The sequence below is a fragment of the Chrysemys picta genome, chromosome 1 (assembly GCF_011386835.1).
Source record: "Chrysemys picta bellii isolate R12L10 chromosome 1, ASM1138683v2, whole genome shotgun sequence".
NCBI classification, from domain to species: Eukaryota; Metazoa; Chordata; order Testudines; family Emydidae; genus Chrysemys; species Chrysemys picta.
The window spans coordinates 29,588,849-29,607,926 of NC_088791.1; the positions used below are offsets into that span (position 1 = coordinate 29,588,849).

At 43.7% G+C, this 19,078-nt stretch overlaps 2 protein-coding genes across 8 annotated transcripts in view; both read left to right on the top strand.

The window, feature by feature from the left end:
* Positions 1 to 8,255, top strand: part of BCAP29 (B cell receptor associated protein 29) — a 50,275-nt gene extending 42,020 nt beyond the window's left edge. For all 4 annotated transcript variants that reach the window (XM_065562731.1, XM_065562596.1, XM_005292350.4 and 1 more), the window contains 2 exons: positions 3,308 to 3,408; positions 7,204 to 8,255. In XM_065562731.1, coding sequence (XP_065418803.1) covers positions 3,308 to 3,408; positions 7,204 to 7,242 — 140 coding nt within the window. In that variant the 3' untranslated portion in view covers positions 7,243 to 8,255. The remainder of the gene's footprint in view (positions 1 to 3,307; positions 3,409 to 7,203) is intronic.
* Positions 8,256 to 14,472: 6,217 nt separating this feature from the next.
* The window catches only part of SLC26A4 (solute carrier family 26 member 4), a 36,755-nt gene continuing 32,149 nt past the window's right edge, over positions 14,473 to 19,078 (top strand). The window contains exons 1-3 of one of the 4 annotated variants that reach the window (XM_005292346.5): positions 14,473 to 14,631; positions 15,129 to 15,291; positions 17,011 to 17,150. In XM_005292346.5, the coding sequence (XP_005292403.1) occupies positions 15,137 to 15,291; positions 17,011 to 17,150 (295 nt within the window). In that variant the 5' untranslated portion in view covers positions 14,473 to 14,631; positions 15,129 to 15,136. Of the gene's footprint in view, positions 14,632 to 14,725; positions 14,749 to 15,122; positions 15,292 to 15,870; positions 17,151 to 19,078 lie in introns of those variants that run through there. The other 3 variants (XM_042848623.2, XM_065560698.1, XM_065560624.1) reach the window with 3 other exon arrangements.

Consider the following 19,078-nt stretch of genomic DNA (forward strand, 5'->3'; position numbering starts at 1 on the left):
AGCAGAAGAGAAAATTTAAGTAATATAAGAAAGGAAGAAAAGTTCAGCTAAGATTGTAAATATAATGGAGAGTCCACTTGTCAGATGTGCAGAATGGCTGGCTGTTCCAAATGATGGGCATTGTGGTGGAGAAGGTTCTTACATTAATGCTGGCAAGATGGTATTAAAGGACGAGAGGAGGCCAGTGCAAGACTAGCAGAGAGGGGGAGTGAAAGGAGGAATAGAGACACAAGGAGTGAAATCCTGGCTCCATTGAAGTCAGTTGGAGTTTTGCCATTGACTTCCGTGCAGTCAGCATTTCATCCAAGGTCTATGAGGTAAGGCTGTGGAACGTTTAAAAAAAGAGACCATGGAAAATTTAAAAAATAAGGTTGATTTTGAACTAGATTGTCAAATGAAGACCCAGTGGAATGCCTAAAAAATGTGGATGATGCAGTCATCCTTCTTTGGGTATATGTGAAGGTAAATAGTATCTTCATATGCTGGAGTCTGGAGACCTAGGTCTTGGGAAGGTGTAGAAAAGGAAATTCCAGAAGTGAGGCATAAAGAAATGAGGCATGGATGATGGTTTCAACAGAGGAGCAGTCAAAGTAATAGCATAGTAAGTATTGCCCCTGTTTCAGACTAGTTCCCTTTTCCTTCTCTTCATTAAGCACTTATGTTTTGTTCCATGTCTGCTGAGAACAGCATCTTGGTTTATGATTACATCTGCAACTTGCTAGGCATGTTCTGGGGACTAAAGAAGGAATGGTCACTATCTTGAGGAACTCATAGTCTAAGGACACTGACGGGGGTTGAGGGAAGGCAAGCAACAAAGGTAAATTTTTTTTTTAAGGTCACCTTTTACATTTTGTTACTATCAGACTTGCTTTTAAAAATAGCTTTGTGGGTTAACCTCTTAGGCTAATAGTTAATAGCCTGTATTGCAATGTGGGTGATCTAATTCGGAGTCTGTCTCTTGCTACCTACACTAGGAGGTACTATACAGGCAGCACACTAAAGCCATGTCTACACTACAGCGACTATAGTGGGACAGCTGTGGCACTGCAGCTGTAGTGTAGATGCTTCCTACGTTGATGGAAGTGTTTTTTTCTTTTGATGTAGATGATCCACCCCTTGGAGAGGCGATAGCTAGGTCAATGGAAGAATTCTTCCGCTCGCCTACTTGCATGTGCAAGTTAGGCGAACCTAACTATGTCACATAGGGAACAACATTTTTCATAGCCCTGAGCAATGTAGCTAGGCCAATCTAATTTGTAGGTGTAGAACAGTGGAAAAGGAGTGCTCTTTATCACCCAACAATGGCATTTTTGGCCCTGTTGATGAGCTTTAAAAAGTCCTGTTCAGCACTTCTTAGCCATAAGGCTGCTGCCTGTACTGAAGGGCCTCAAGTGTTGTGAGATATACAGCAGGACTAAAAAGGAGCTTGGAGCTTCCATAGAGAAAGAGAGGGGGTGGGATGGGGAGAATTGTTTCATTCCTAATTAAAATGTTTTTGAATTCCATGGACAAAACTGCTTTGCCCTTCTGAAATCCCATTTCATTCCTGAGTTATAGTCTTAAGTCAAAAAGGAGCCTGGTTTTGGAGTGATCTGTCACAGCACAAAGGAATTTCACATCACTTTAGTTACTTGGTAACATTTTTGCTTAGGAAAGGCTAACACATTAATAATATGAATATGAACATGTTGCTGGGGAATATAGCACCTGGTCCTGCAAGACTTATTTGCTAAGTAGTCCAATTAAGGTCAATAGGGCTAGACTATTTGCAAAAGTAAGGCTTGCAGATACTTGCATTTAAGATGCTTGATGTAACATCTAGGTAGACAAGTGGTGGTGTATATTATCAGGCTGGTTACTTTCATGAGCATAAATCCAGTATGTATTTAAAGTAATTCAAACTCCGATCACCTGAAACATGTCACATTTGTCTAAACTTGGCATATCATATAGTAATCAAATCTTACTGCACAGTTGATCCTCCAGTAGATATGCAGTCCCTAATTCTGGGAACAGAAATATAAATCAAACTGGCCTACATTTAAAAAAAAAAATCAGTTTGAGACACTTCAGAATGCCATTTTTTACAAATGAAAAATTATTGGTGAAATCTGACTATATGTAAAATACATATTTTCCTATCAAAGTTAAGTGAATTATATGACAAATTAGATTTTACTCCAAAAAGCAAATGGACAGAAAAGATACTGCAGCACATAGAACATCTTCTCAAGTACCAAACATTTAAATTATTTGAACAGCTTGACTTCTGGGTACCACTAAATAAGACATTTCTGCACACGGAAAACTGGATAGGCATGCAAAACACGCTGTCTCCAATAGAAATGACATTCAAACAGATCTTAAAACCCTCCTGTAGCACTATTTGACACTATAGTGACAGTTCTCTAGGACGAAACAGGTGAACTAAAGAGCAAATAGATGACTGGGAAATTGTCTTGGGCAGTAATGGCAGCCCTAATAGGCAAAGCCAATTGTAAGAATTGTTCTGCTCCTAAAATGGGGGGACAGGAAAAAATCGCTATACATTGGAAAACTGTTCTAACAGGAAGTCACCTCTCCATATTCTTGAGACTGTGGTACAAATAGGCTTCTGGTTGTAGAATGATGTGAGAGAGAGTGAATATTGCTCCCTAGCCCTTTCCTACATTCTGACACATCTTGGTTGAATGTAACAATAAATCTCCAAAATAGCTGCCCCAAATTATTAAATCATTGGCTCAAATCATTTCACTCTGTCCAGGTTTGGACACAAAAACTAAATGTAATGTAAGACATAAAGCTGATCACATCAAGAATTAGACAATCATACCGTTCAGTAGATGGTGCAATTCTTTATAAGGTCATCAGCTGTTTATAAATGTATTTCTTTTCTGACCAAATCTATAAAGGAACGGGAATAGAAACTCATACACTATATTAAACAATATGAACTTCTTCTGAAACTTTCCAGTGTAATACTTCTGAATTTCATTTTCTAGAGGTAATAACTCTCTCAAACTACTTAAGTACCAAATATCTACTTACCTGTGATTATTTAAAGTACAATGGCAATACTTCATATTTACACCAATGTGAGATCAGAATCAGACCCTTAGATTTTTAAGTCAGTAGACATAGACTAATGCGAGATCAGAATTGGAATGTATATTTCTGGTGCACATGCTGTTAAAGATAGAATTGAAAATTTATTCTTGGACAGCTGTAGCATTATTGCATAGATGTTTCTTCATATCAAAATGCAGTGACTAAAGTGTTTTAATAAATTCACTTCTATATCTTATAGCCCTTTCCAAGGCAACAAATGAAGTGACTGCAATTAAAAAGCAATCTGAAGGCCTTAAAAGAGAATATGATCGCCTTATGAAAGAACATGAACGGCTGCAGGTAGGTGGTTGTGGTTCACTGCATGAGCAGAATGTTCTGTAATTGTACTAACAAAATTACACATGTTGGATGTTTCTTTTCCAAGAGCAAGAGAAATTATCAAACCCTTCAGTATATGTTACAATGGAAATTACTCCCTGAAGGACTTTTCAGCTTGGAAAAGAGGAGACTAAGGGGGGATATGATATATATAAAATCATGAGTGGAGAAAGTGAATAAGGAAAAGTTATTTACTTGTTCCCATAATATAAGGACTAGGGGTCGCCAAATGAAATTAATGGGCAGCAGGTTTAAAACAAATAAAAGGAAGTTCTTCTTCACACAGCGCACGGTCAACCTGTGAAATTCCTTGCCAGAGGAGGTTGTTAAGGCTAGGACTATAACAGGTTAAGGGTAAGGAATGGTGACCCTAGCCTCTGTTTGTCAGAGAGTGGAGATGGATGGGAGGAGAGAGAACAGTTGATCATTACCTGTTAGGTTCACTCCCTCTGGGGCATCTGGCATTGGCCACTGTCGGCAGATGAGATACTGGGCTGAATGGACCTTTGGTCTGACCCAGAATGGCCTTTCTTATGTTCTTAAGGTTATAAAAATACCTAGTAGAATTCTGCCTTCTTGCAGGAATCTTATGGCAAAGCTGGGTAGTATTTTTCTGAGGTAAGGAAAGGAAAGGTGGCATCATCAGATTTCTAGGTTGATGTGCTATAGCTTTGAGGTTGAGTTCAGGATTCATGTGAAGTCCTTCACTCAAGGACTGAGCCTGAGAGCTTCAAGAAGGTAATGGAAATTACAATGAAAGGGAGGGTTTGGGGTTGGTTTTTGTTTTATGGTTTTAAACATTCCTCTGATGTTTGCAATCCAAATGCTGCAGCATTGTTAATGCTCGAGAACCAGGAAGCAAGAGACTACAAACAGGTCAGTCTAAACACACTGTTCAAACTGAGTGACGTGCAAGATGTTAACAGGAAGCCTAACTGGCAAAAGCTGAATAACGCTTTTAAAAATCATTTCATGGATTTTTATTGGGCTTAGGGGTTCAGAGGCATTGAAATGCTATAAAAACATAGTTGGTGCTGGTAGCACTGCCTGTTAAGATTGCCAGACCCTTCCCATGTAAGACCCTGTTTTCAGTTGATTAAAAGTTGTCAAACTTTAATGTATGGGATGAAATTTTCCATTCCAGGTGTCTGCCTCGGGATAATTTTTTTTTTTTTGAAAGTTTTTCAGCCAAAATGGTTCAGCTGTTTCCAAGAACAAAGTTGTGGAAAATATATTGTTTTACAGTATTAACAAAATTCTGGTGAGCTTTTTTTGAGAGGCTCTAGTGCCCCTGTGCTTTGGAGCAGTAACTGGAAATTTGGCATCCGATGGCTTTTGTGTCAGGAATGTACCTGTGCTGTTGAGAAAAATTGTAATTTAGTCAAATTTGCACCAAACATTTAAAAAACATTCACGTGTGACAGCTAAAACATCTGAAGATTCCATCTTCCCTGAGCATGCTGCAGTCCCTCAGAGCACCTGTACTGACTAGACCAGGGGTCGGCAACCTTTCAGAAGTGGTGTGCCGAGTCTTCATTTAATCACTCTAATTTAAGGTTTCGCGTGCCAGTAATACATTTTAACCTTTTTAGAAGGTCTCTTTCTATAAGTCTATAATATAACTAAACTATTGTTGTATGTAAAGTAAATAAGGTTTTTAAAATGTTTAAGAAGCTTCATTTAAAATTAAATTAAAATGCAGAGCCCCTGGACCGGTGGCCAGGACCCAGGCAATGTGAGTGCCACTGAAAATCAGCTCGCGTGCCGCCTTTGGCACGCGTGCCATAGATTGCCTACCCCTGGACAAGACTATGCATATGCAACCCCCACAGAGTGACTGAACATATTCCAGCCCAGAGCTTTAGGGCAGAAGCTGGATTTTCTCTGTAATTGCAGCTCCCTGCTGCCTCAGGCTGGGCACTAGAACAGAATACAGGGAGCTAGCTTCTCCTGTGCTGTCAATGGCATGCAGACCCAGAAACACAGTTTTGCTGCTGCACAGGGAGCACGAAGAGGAAGCCACCTGACTTAAATACAGAGAGGACAAGAGCAGGAAAAAGGAATGGGGGAGGGAGGGAAGGGGGTAGATAATTCTATTGACTCCTACATCAGCAAAATTGCCTGCTGAGTTCTAAGTCTACATCTACACTACAGGGGGGGAGTCGATTTAAGATACGCAAATTCAGCTACGTGAATAGCGTAGCTGAATTCGACGTATCGCAGCCGACTTACCCCGCTGTGAGGACCGCGGCAAAATCGACCTCCGCGGCTCCCCGTCGACGGCGCTTACTCCCACCTCCGCTGGTGGAGTAAGAGCATCGATTAGGGGATGGGACGCGATAAATCGATCCCCGAGAGGTCGATTTCTACCCGCCGATTCAGGCGGGTAGTGTAGACCTAGCCTATGTGTAGAATCTTCATTTTGGGTGGTGATGTAGCCTCCAGAAAGAATACAGATGGCTTTCAGGAGGAGATTGCAGTCTGTTGTGGGGTTTTGTTTTGCCTTTGTTAAATGTTGTTATAAACCTTTGATTTGCAAAATGAACAAACTTTATTTCTCAAAATGAAGAGAATATGGAACTCCATGTCTTTTGTCACTTTTGACAATTGGTGGACTTAAGCTAAAATCCCTATGGGCTTGTCTTCACTATCCGGGTAAGTCGACCTAAGTTATGCTACTCCACATAAGCAAATAATGTAGCTGGAGTTGACTTGACTTAGGTTGACTTACCCTGGTGTCTTCACTGCGGTGCATTGACGGGAGATGCTCTCCAGTCGACTTACCTTACTCTTCTCGAAGGGGTTGACTGGAGAGCGCTCAGCCATCGCTTTAGCAGGGCTTCACTAGACCCGCTAAATTGATACCCGCTACATCGATTGCAGCAGCATCAATATCCCCGGTAGTGAAGACAAGCCCTTTCTTATATATAGGAAATCAACATGAGTGTTGAGGAAGACAGACTTTTTCCCTCAACCCAGAAACCAGACCCCAACCGCCTACATAGCTGCATCCATACTGCAGCTTATAAGCTATAGCAGGGGTGGCCAAACTGCAGCTCGTGAGCCGCATGCGGTTCTTTTACAGTTAAAGTGCAGCTCGCAGAGCCCCCCATCCTCCATCTACCAGACTGGGGGTAGGGGGAGCTCAGGACTTCTGCCCTGCAGCAGGGTGGTGGGGCTTGGGGCTGCTTCTGCACAGCAGAGACGGGTTCTCGGGGTTTCAGCCTCACGGGGTGCGCTTACCAGGGCTCAGGGCTTCGGCAGGAGCAGGGTTGAATCGCTAAGCCCCAGCAGGCACACCCCAGCTCTCAACCTTCTGAAGATTTGTCATATCTGGCTCGAAGGGTCAGTAAGTTTGGCCACCCCGAGCTATAATAATAGCTGCAGCCTACTGGCCCTTTGGGGGCATATGGTTGTAGCTAGTAAGTCTGCACAGTGTACTGGCTATATCTCCCAGCCAGCTCGCCCACCCACAACCCCTCCCAAAGTCCCTACGGAGAGAACTCCATGGATCTTAACTCTGGGATGTGAAGTCCAACTGTGCCATTTTTCATCTTCTTGGTTCTCCTCATGCAGTGGAACTATAGTGTTTCTGATGCATTCTGAACTTGTGTGGCCACAGAGAGAGCCCAGTATCTCTTGCCCTTTCAGGATTTAACATTAGGTTATTCATCCTGAGACATCCGTTTCTAATCTTGCCAAATGCAAAGATTGTTCATTTGCTTCTTTCTGACTTGTCTGTCTCTTTGTTTGCAGGACTTCCTAGATGAAGAGGAGGACAAGAAAGACCAGTAGAAGCAATTCAGGAAAGACTACTTTGATATAACTGCACCAGTGTGAAGTCTCTTGTTCTTTTCTTTAGCCTCCTGAAGTAGATGGCACAAGGTTTGATTTTCTTAAGAAAATCAAATGCGCTGTAGTTCACTACTCAGATTCTACTTATAGCTCTTGGTTGCCAAATATATTCTGTGTTGCAATGAGAATACAAAGTGATATATGGGATATGCCTTGAAGTTTATATTTCAGTTCTTGTGAGGAAAAATGTAAGCATATAAATGGAAATTTTCCATCTGCACTAACAACTCAGATGATCTCTATCCGTTTGCTCTCAAAAATGGTAAAAGATCATGAACAATAACACCAATTGCTTGTTACATTTGACTGGTTTTGTAAATCACACCAAACCATGAAAACATGGTGACTTTAACCCCTTTTTGCCAGTGACTATCAGGAGTCCTATGAAATTTGATTACTTATGGGTTAAATAAGACTAAATATTTTTCCTTTTCCATTCTACTTGTGTAGAAGGATTTGATTGACAATCAGTTTAAAAAAAAAAAAGTAATTTCTAAATCCACCTTACACTAATTTGTTTTTTCCCATTGTGCCACACAGATGGGTGTGTTTCACTATTATCCATTTTGCATGCCTTTGGGTTATTCTTTTGGAGTACTTCAGAATTTTTTGTCATAAAAAATAGCATTAGTGGGGTTTTTATTATTCCCTGATTCATTTGTACAAGGATTTAAATCTATTGTTTACTTTGTGTGTGTGCCACTGAGTTTTCTTGCTTTGGAAAGTGTAAAATTCTTTGAAGAATGTTCATGTATAATTTACTTATACTGATGAAAAGCAATTCACGGTTAAGGAGTAATTATACAATACCTCAAAATAAATATACATTTGTTTTTACATTATCTGTTTTTTGCATCTGACAGCTAAATTCTGAGTAATTTTGCATTAGTGATTCAAATTTTGTACTTAGAAGTTGGATATGATTGTTATATTAAAGGGATTGTTTAAGCTTATGAGTTTGTGTGTTTGTGGAAAATATCCATTTTATCTGATAAACTGTCTCCCTTAAAATCAGAGTTTATAATTACCCACATGAAGAACAAAACATTTTCATAACATTACTATTTCACTTGCCTTGTCCAATAAATATGTATGTTTTGATGCTGATAATGGTGTTTTTAAATTGATACAGACCAGAGGGTTCAAAAATGAATGTTAATGCAGAAGTTCAGAACAGACCATCTGAACACAACATACCATATAAGGAAGTATGTGCTCAGCAATGTTATTCAGCCTAGCAGGGAGGTTAGTGGCATATGCTTCGGGGGAGGAATTTTTTTCTATATAGAAATTTAAAACACTTTTTGAAATTCAGGCAAAAAATGAAGAGCTGGTAATGCATCTTGGTTTTGGTATATCTTTGTTTGTGAGTGTTTTCTGATAACACTTTAGAAAGTAAGGCCCCAATCTTGCAAGATGATCTGGAGGGAATTGGGGCTCTGTGCAGCCACAAAGATCAATCCATGCCGCTCAACTTTTAAAATTGGAGCCTACCGCTTTTATGGGTCCAATTAAATGCTTTTATGTTATCAGTTTGTCTATACAGTAAATATGCCCTGGACACAATCTTAAGATTAACATACAAAAATCTACATTTCAAAGAACCTTAGAAGTATAAAATCAAGTACCCAACAGTTTGAAAATGCCAGAATTTATGGTTGCCCATGTATAGTACCTATTTTTCCCTACTTTTATTTTCAGAAACAACTGAACAAAAACAGCTGAAATTAAAAAGCAGCCTAAGGCAGACACCCAGATTTAAAATCTTTAAAAATTTTGACAAAAACATAAGGAACTGAAAACAGGTGCTTTTGAAAGTGTTAGGGAACTTTAACTACTTATGTTTCTATCTGCTCCACCTGAAATAGTACCTAGCATTGTGAAGGATCGCAAAGTGTTACATGCGATAGAAAGGAATAAAGCACTCTTGCTGTGAAATGCAACTGTAGTTTTTAGATTAACAGTACAGAGCAACTCTGCACTACCATTTAGGTTAGAATTCTTAGAATATCACATGTTTAAGGTGAAGAGGAGAGTGGGATCATTGTATATCCTGTTTTATATACAGATGCATACTGGGTGTAAATCATTCTCTTTAAAAGTTTTATAATTACATAAACTTTCCCCTCAGCCTAACAATTAAACACTGGCTGAATTGGAGTAGTTGTAGAAGCCAGTCTTGAAAAGATCTGGAGGAGGACAGGACAGTAGCCATGCTTATCAGTATAGGGAACGTGTTTCAGTAAATGCAGATTTTAAGCAACCCCTAATTTTCAAAAAGCAACAGGGGGTCCTGTGGCACCTTTAAGACTAACAGAAGTATTGGAGCATAAGCTTTCGTGGGTGAATGCCCACTTCATCAGACGCAAGGCCACAGGACGCTCTGTTGCTTTTTACAGATTCAGACTAACATGGCTACCCCTCTGATCCCTAATTTTCAGACTCTCTAGTTTGCCTCCACCTCTTGTTTCTGTCTTAGAGATATTCCATTAATGGTACTTTATCAAAGTGCATGACAGTCAGATCTGTTAGATTCCAGCCTTCATGTTAAGTCATTCTGACAACTGGGTTCAAAAAGGAATTAGGTCAATTCATGGAGAATAGGGCCATCAATGGCTTTTGGCCAAGATGCTCAGGGGTGTACCCTATGATTCAGGTATCTCTGAACTTCCAATTGCCAGAGGCTGGGACAGGAGAGGGGATGGATCACTTGAAATTACCCAGTTCTGTTCATTCTGGTTGAAGTGTCTGGCATTGACTGCTGTTAGAAACCCCATCCATACTGGGTTAGCTGGACCATTGGTCTGACCCAGTCTAGCTGTTCTTTGTTCATTAAGCATTGCTCACAAATATTTGGTTTCATATTACATCTGATGCTTATTAACCTTTGAACTCAAGAGTTTCACACTTTCCATATTATTTGTCTACATAAAATTAAAACAATTTTCCATGTTTTCAAAATATAACCACACTTATTTGGAAAGAGGGTTATAAGCACATTACAAATATTACAGCAGGTTTAGTGAACACTGGCATTTCTAAATCTTATTTTTAAAAATATTTTACAATATAGTGCATGCAACTGCTTCACATTGGGTTTTTTTGCACTTTGGGAAAAAGTACTCTGTTGTCCGGTTATCTCACAATACCTATAGCGTGCAGGGCTGTGGCCATCAATAGAAATGGTGGTAGTGATATTATTCAAAAAAGTCCCAATTTAGCAATGTGGACAAAGAATGGAAGAACCCAAATTGACAAATATTTGGCTCTTGCAAGATCTTGATCATGTGAGGGAAGCTCAGATGCTCCTCACAGATTATCTCTGGTACTTTATAGTTAAACTAGTCCATGCCAATATGGATTGAGTCAAAATTGCTTCCAGATTTAGCAATCAGTTTAACCCTGTGCATGTTAACAGAAATCACTTTGGGAAAATTTGAGTCCAAAGTGGGCAAGATAGACTCTGCTCTAATAATACTTAGCCCTCTGTGTTACACTGTCAACGCGTTTTGAACATAGGACCAAACATTTACTGGTGGGTGATGGGTAAAGACAAAAGAAAAAAGCTTCCCCTGCTTTTGTGTCCCTCAGGCTGGAGCCCTGCACAATGGCAGGTGATAGGGACTTACTGCCCCCTCCTAGCACCCACGGGTGCCCATCACCCTGAAAGGGACAGAAAAGACGCAGGGTCATGTTGCTCCCTCCTGTGGGCACTCGTTAGTGGAACTGAATGAACACAAAGGGGGGAACACATTGCGCTCCCCCAAAGGCTGGTGTCCCTGCATGCCTGGAGTTCCAGGAGTATACACCCCCAAACCCACCGGCTTGCTCACCTCCACTCCCCTAATGGTCCTGGTGTGTTAGTAGCACCAAGTGCTTATACACTTACTAGATTCTCAAAGTCTTGAACGTTAGGCTTGGCGGGAACTCCACAGGTGAAGAAACCAGGTAATAAGTTGAGTGACAGGGAGAGCTAACTCCAGGAATTCCCTGGTATGCAGGAGTCCCAGCCTTTAGGGGAGCTCCATGAGTTCCCTCCCTTCGTCTCCTTTCAGCTCCACTAACCAGTGCAGCGGGGAAACATGACCCAGAGTCTTTCCCATCCCATTAGGGGTGACGTGCACCCATAGGTGCTAGGAGAGGCCGGTAAGTCCCTATCGCCTGCCATTGTGCACAGCTCCTGCATGGGGATCGCTAAAATAGGGGAGGCTTTTGCTTTTCCTACCACGGACCCAAGCAGCAGCCAGGAAATGTGTGACCCTATGTTCAAAATAGGCGTATCACAAAGTGCAAAGAATTCTTAGAGCGGGCGGGGGATCTTGCTCTAATAGTCCCTTCCTAAACTTCCCTGGGGTGGTGCCACTCTGCGCTATTCCCAGTGCAGAGCTGCATCTAATAGACCGGACAAAGCTCTGAATGATCAGAAATGCGTATGAAAGGAATCCCTTTCCAGTGCACACGTATCACTTTGACCACTTGTATCCCTTTTGTTTCATACCCATAACTTAGTCACTAGGCGTTAACAAACCGAACAAGAACCTAACAATCTTCTAACTAAGGAATAGTAACGGAAAGTCAAACAAAAGAAAAAGAGGGGTTGAAAAAGAAGTGATGTAGGTTTCAAGTGACAAACGAAGCCCCCTCCCAGCCGCCAGCGTTCGGTGCCACACTTGATAAAGGTGCTCTGTGAAGCAGAGTAAGGAATGAAGGTTCTCTCTTGTCCCAGGTTTCCTCATTCACCTCCTCCACATTCACCTACCTCAGTCTTGGGGCGGGGGGTTATTTTGAATTAGCGTGACGTTTTTTGTTTGTGTTTTTCATTCCTCAGCTCTTTTTTTTTTTCAAATACTTTTATTTGCAACACAGGTGGGGTTTTATTTTTCACATCTAGTGTCCTCAATCTCACTATCCCTTCAATGTGCGATCTACAAAGTTCAGAGCATCTCCTCAAGATGTCTGAACACCGTGGACAATCAGAGCTAAATTCATTCCTGGTTTATACCTCATGCACACTTCCGTGAAATCCCTGGGTTGCTTGGGCTGTGAACCAGGGCTGAATTAGTCTCCCTCTGATTTTGACCCTAATTGATGTTAGCTGAGGTCAGTCATGCCGATTCTTCTCCAAACTTCTTCCAGTGTTACAGGACATCCTTAACGAAATCCGTGGCTTTGTTACTATCCTCTGCTGAGATCCCGGTTACGTAGATATCAAAGGACGCTATCAGTTTTGTGGGTATTTGGATGACATCGTATACAACATACAGTGCCAAAAATTGAGCTTATGTAGGATGGTATAAACTAAGGAAATCTGTGTTGTTTTTAATGATTTTTCCAGTTCCTATTACTATAACCAGAGGGGTAGCTGCGCTAGTCTGTATCCACAAAAACAAGGAGTCTGATGGCACCTTAATGACGAACAGATTTTTTTGGGCATAAGCTTTCGTGGGTAAAAAAGGTGCCACCGGACTCCGCGTTATTACTATAACCGCCATTTAATACTTCACCTGGGGTCCAATACACTTTATGTGATCACTTAATCTGCATTGCCCTCATTCTAGCCCCTAAAAAGATTAACAATTGTGTTTGATCACGGTAGCTTATTGAAGTGAACCTTTAAATCTGTTTTCGTTCTGCTTCATTTTTTATCATGAGTGGATTCTAAGTCTACTTAGAAAGTCTTTGACCGCACGTGGTGTCCCTATATCCTTGTAGTATATAATGTTAAACTGAATCCAATCGCAATTCTGTATTTCACGATCCACTATTCCATTCTGGAGGCTGTATCAAATTCATCAGACCACGTCCCCTTAATAAGTTAAATACTTCTACTGCAAGTGTCCAAGGGAAGGACTCCTGAGTTATTTCGCATTGACTGTTACCCAGATAGTTGTGTGTGGTTATTGTCCGTAGTGATATGTGTGTGATACACGCTTTGGAAGCTGACTGCTTTACTCACATGCTTAAAATCTTTGCTGAATCGGGGCCTCAGGCTGCACATGAGGGAGCTGCTGGTATGGCTGGCAATTCTCCGTACCACGGAGAAGGCGTGCAGGGATAGGAGGGCGGATGGGAGCATGGGAGGAGCACAAGCCCCACCTTTTCCAAAGTGTTGTATGGACTGCAGAGGAACTCATCATTATCTCCCTCCCCGCCACAGGACTAGGCTACGGTGTGGTGTTGGAGGCCTGTGATATACAGAAGGTCAGATCAGATGACCTGGAGGTCCCTTCTAGCCTTAAATACTATTACTATACGGGCCCAGCCTCGGCTGGCATAAGCCCTCTCGCGTAGGCTGTACAGTCACCGTTCATGTCATGCATCTCCTCCCCCAGCAGCAGGGCTCTGGCTCCACACGCGCTCTGCGCTGGGCACTGCTACTATATGTATATTCACTGCTCCTTCCTGCGGATGTGGCTTCTGTGGCAGCTCGCGCGTGCCGCTGACACTAGTGTGTGTGTTAACACGCTCGGGGGCGATACACCCACCCTTGCTGAGCTCGAGTTCCCTAATGGTCCTGGTATGTGGGCAGCACCGAGCGCTTATGCAGTGGCTAGATTCTCAAAGCCTTGAACATTGGATTGGCAGGAAATAGACTAGGGGTTGTTTTTTCAGATGAGCGACACGGGGAGCTAACCGAGCCGTTCCCCCCCTTTGGCAGCCACGGGGCAGTGTTTAGCCCACTGTGTATATGCAGCACGTGCGACTCTCTAACAACCAGGTCGGGAGCCCCGACGCTGCCCACCAAGGGATGGGGACTGTAGGCGAGGGGCGAACAAGGACACACTGGGGACGTGTCGAAGCGGCTCAGGGAATTGCTTACTGGAGCAGCCCCAGGAGTAGCTGCCACCCCCTGGCTGTGGGATGGGGAGGCAGAGGATGCAGCAGACAGACAGACAGACAGCTCCCTCCATCTAGGTCTAGGTTTCCGGAATGAGAATAACCCCATTTCCCAGCTAATTCATTAATACTAATAACCCGACACCCTCAGCTTCCCCCTCCGCTGCATGCGGGGTGTCTCGGGGGGCTGCTGGCAGTGCAGGTCGGGAGAGCAGGGGCAGGGAGCTCCCCATGGGGAGCAGCTTGTCCTTGAGGCCTCTCTCTCCTTCCCCCGTGCCCCGGAGTGGGAGGGTGCCAGTGGAGGCAGCAGGGGCCGGGGCAGGGCTTGCGAATGGGGGAAGGGGGAAGAGGGAGGGCAGGCGGCTCCTAGCTCAGGCTGGAGCCGGGTGGCTTTGTTTCCCCATAAATAAAGAGTCCGGCGGCGGCTGCCCTATAAATGCTGCGGCTGGGCCGCCTGCCCTGCCCAGTGCGGGGGCTTCGAAGCCAGCGCAGGTACGGCCCGCAGCGGCTGCCCTCCGCCCAGGGACACCGGGCTCAGTGAGCTGGGAGCCCCAGGGCCAGCGGGAAGAGGGGGGATCCTGGCCCGGAGCTCTGCGGTTCCTGCGGCCGGTGATTTCAGGACCCGGACAGCGCTGGGCTGGGCAGGGGCTCTACGGGCCGCAGGGCTTGTGGGGGGTGACTCGCTGGCTGGGCTCACGGTGCGCTCCTGGGGGCGGTCTGGGAGCTCCGTGCTGAAGGGGGTTCGCTGGGCTCCTGGGTCATAGGCTGGGTTCGCAGGGAGGGCTCCCTAGCGATGCAGCGGGCTCGTCACTGGGTGCAGGCTGAGCTCTTTTGCAGTGCGCGCTCGCTGGGCGCTGGGCGCAGGCTGGGCTCGGGCGCGCCCTGGTGCCGGGCTGGGTGGGTGGCGGGCTGCGCGAAGCCCGGCAGGTGGGTCCCCGGGGTGGCTGCGGGCGGCGCTGATGGTGTCCCGCTCTCTCTCTCCGGCGCAGGCAGGGCCATGGCAGCAGGCGGCCGGCAGGCTGGGCCCATGCCGGACCTCGGGCGCTATGTGGTGTCCCGGCCCATATACAGCGAGGCGGCCTTTCAGGAGGAGAACGAGAAGAGAGCGCACCTGCGGCCGACCCTGCGCGAGCGAGTCCAGGGAGCCTGCAGGTGAGAGCAGGGCCGCCGGCCGGGGGAGCGCGGAGGGGACATAGTCCGGGCAGGGAGTCCCGCGGAGACTTTGGGGAGCCCGGGGCCGCGAGCGCGGGGTCACCTGCCTGGGGGCCCAGCCTGTGTCTGGGCAGCACTAAGGGCCGGTCCGGGCGCGGAGGAGCGGAGGGGAAGGAGGCGAAAGGCTCGGCTGCTCCCGGGTAGCCCCAGCGCCTTGCGCGGGTCGTGTTCCCCGGGCTGGGGGCAGAGCTCCAGGGCCGCCCTGCGAGTGCGCGGCGGCGGGACTGACATCGCTAGCGGTACCCGGAGAAGCGCTGAGCTCCCGGCGTGTGGGAAGCAGACTCCAGCCTGTCCCTGCGGCGCACTTCGCTCGGTATTCGCCAGTCGCCGGGCTGGGAGATAAGCTCTGTCCAGAACACCAGGGAGAGTTTTCACAGGTGCTTGGCTCTCGCCCCTTCACTGCTCTGTTGATTCCTTCTTCTCCTTCCATTGCTTTTGTGACCAGTTGAAATCTTGTTTTTATTTGACATAAACCACGCAAGTAACATTTAGATGGTTTCCGGCTTGTTAAACCGCCAGATTCCGCTCTGTGTAAATCCAAGAGACTCTGTCGAAGTCAGCGGAGGCGCTCACATACCACGGGGATGGGTGCAGAGACTCAATAGAAAGGAGTCGAATTTGACCCAACACTGTCCTTATTAGAAGATACATTTAGCACGTGCAGCGTCTAGCCTCTGGAGTTCCTTTGAGTGTGTGGAGTTGCTCAACCATTATTCTTTGTTCCTGGAAGTAATCTTGGCGGTACATAGAAAATGTTGCAATTACAATTCGATTGCATGTTATAGTCCGAGGCAGATTGAATCCTTTTTCTTTCGAGACTGGTTGTTTATGCACACAAACAATCATATCACGGGATCAGAATAAACTGGACCCAACTGAAGAAGCAACTTTCGATCCTATAGCAAAACTTTTTATCAAAAACAACATTACTGCCAAAAACACATATTGCTCTGCCTGTAACTACCTATGTAATAAGAAAATAGCCTAAAATAATGTAAACATTGATAATCCTTCGTTCTTTTAACATTCAGGGGCATTTAGGGACACCTTTACTCATGGTGAGTAGCATTTTACTCCTCAGATAATACTTTCATACTAATAGGACTACACACAGAGTAAGGTGCTATCCAGTGTGAATAAGAGTGACAGACTCCGACCCTCTGAGAATAATCCAATATTTTGTTTGGAAAGGTGACCAATTCAAAATTATTTTCAAAGTAGATCATTTCTTATTTTAGAAACATGAACAAAAACTAAATGCTGTGGTAACTCACCCATTGGTACAAAATCTCTGTTGAGAAAGTCCACTTTGGTTACTGTGTGTCACCAAATACCAACGACTGGTTTTGCAAATGAAATATTTAAAATGTTATGATGGGTGAAACTTGCTGGCAACTGTCACCGTTTCCAGTCGTAAATACTAAGCATTATGGACCAAACCTGAGGTAACTCTTAACTTGAGAGTAGAATTTGGCACTATAAAATCAGTAAATAGTAAACAGCATTCAGACAATTTCTACAAAATATTCCCAATGTTCTTTTGGCTAAATATCACCTACTGAGATCTGTTGGTAGGATTTTTTTCCACTTTCCAATTATGATTTCACAGGGGTAGGTTGACAATTTAATTATCTGGAGGTTGTTGTTTTTTTTTGGCAGCTGTTCAAGAAAAAAGGCCTTTCAGATAACCAAGTCCTTTCTCCCTGTCCTGGAATGGCTACCTAAGTACAGAGTAAAGGAATGGCTAGTTAGTGATATCATCTCTGGTGTCAGTACGGGGCTTGTAGCTACTTTACAAGGTAAGGACCAGGCAGATTTTATCTGTTATTGAGGAGAAACTGGATGTACTATATTGACATTCCCATAATTATGTCTTACCCTTTTCTAATCAGTGCTTCAGTGTTAACCATGATTAAAATCCATGAAGACCAATGTTATTTTATATTGTATATGAATTAATATTTCACAATAAATCATTGATTTCCTTAATTTAGCCTCCTTTTTCTGTTTATGCAATATTGGCTAGCAGATTGCAATTTCCTTGAAGTTGTTATTCAAATATATTTGCCCTGTATCTTTTTGATTTTTTTTTAACTCTATGGACATAAGGTGAACATTTTAAAATTGAATTGTGTTACTCAGTTATTTGTGATTGGTTAAATAAGTCACTTAGTATTATTTCTGTTCCCCAATTGGCTGAGCACCTCAAACACTTGTCTATCCAAATGTAAACTCATGAATACAACTTTCTGTTAACATTTGTGCCAGTAAAGCTTGATTGCTCAAATGTTTGTAGTAAACAAAAACAAAAGAGGCATGAACCTGGCCAAATTTTAAAAATTGGAACAGATATTCACAGAACATAGGTTACAATATTCAGCTAGCTTTGTTTAATACATTTATTAATGATAGGGAAAGTAGATAAACAGAGAGGTGGTGACCTATACATACAGATGACTAAGCATTAGTTAGATTAATCATGACTAGACAGTTGTGAAGAACTCCAGAAGGAGGTAAGTAAGAGCCCCATTCTCGTCCCTGGACCTTCTGATACTGGCCACTTTCAAAGACAGGACTAGATGGGCTACTGGTCTGTTCCAGTATAGTAATTCTTTTGGGCTAGATTGTCCCTTCATCTAGACCTGCATGCAGATCTTCCCCATCCTGTGCAGACGATAAAGTCAGCTGCCTCCACAACTCTGTTGTCCCCCTTCTGCCCCTCAGTGGGTTCAGTATCTGTGTATTACAGCTGCACCTAATGGCCCCAAACAAGATTAGGGTCTGATAGTGGCAGACATTATATAAACATAGTCAGAAACACTCCCTGCCCCAAAAGCTTGCCATTTAAATAGGCTAGCTGGACAAAGGTTGGGAGAATCAGCCCCATTTTACATCTAGAAGAACTGAGACATAGATAATATCAGATGACTTGCCTAAGGTCACACAGGAAGCATATGGCAGAGCTGGGAAAATCTTCTGATAACCAGGCCAAGCAGTGGCAGTATTTTAACCACTAGAACATTCTCTCTCTTTCTCTCTCTCACACACACACAAACACTTCTTAAAGTTAGAATCCAGCAATACGATTTATTTTAAAATATACTGTTTAAATAAAATTTCGACTCATATGCTTCCTTCTGGCACAAATGTACATAGAGATAAATTAATACAAAAGTTCTGTGGCTTGGTCAGAGCTACATACCCTGCATATAATTCCCAGCCCAAGCTGGCTGGGTTCATAGTAGCCAGGAGATGGAACAAAAAAACTGAGCCAAAAAATTAAGCAGATGGCAGGGATCCTCAAATGCCTTGGTCCCCAAACCAGACAGATCCCAAGACTCGTCATGTGTGCAGCTCTTCAGCCTTCCCACCAGTCTATTATTTATCCTGAAGTCCTGGTAGCCCTTTGTGATACCTCTGAGAGGGGACTCAGAGACTCCATAGTGGCAGTTAATGCTGACTGAAGCAGCATTAAATTTCTGCACATTTTACTGGGGATGCTCCACAGTTCTAGGGGTGGGAAGGGATATGACACTTCTCCAGATCCCCTTATCTCTCCTGCCACTTTATCAATGTAGCTGATAGGTCAAACAGATATGCCGAGGAAGGCAACATGGCTATACAGGGAAAAACATCTTGCAAAGGTGCTTTTCTGCTCTGCAGGGCCCCATCATAGCCTTTGTTACTAACTGGTTATTTTATTGGTAAGGAGCAAAATTTTCAAATA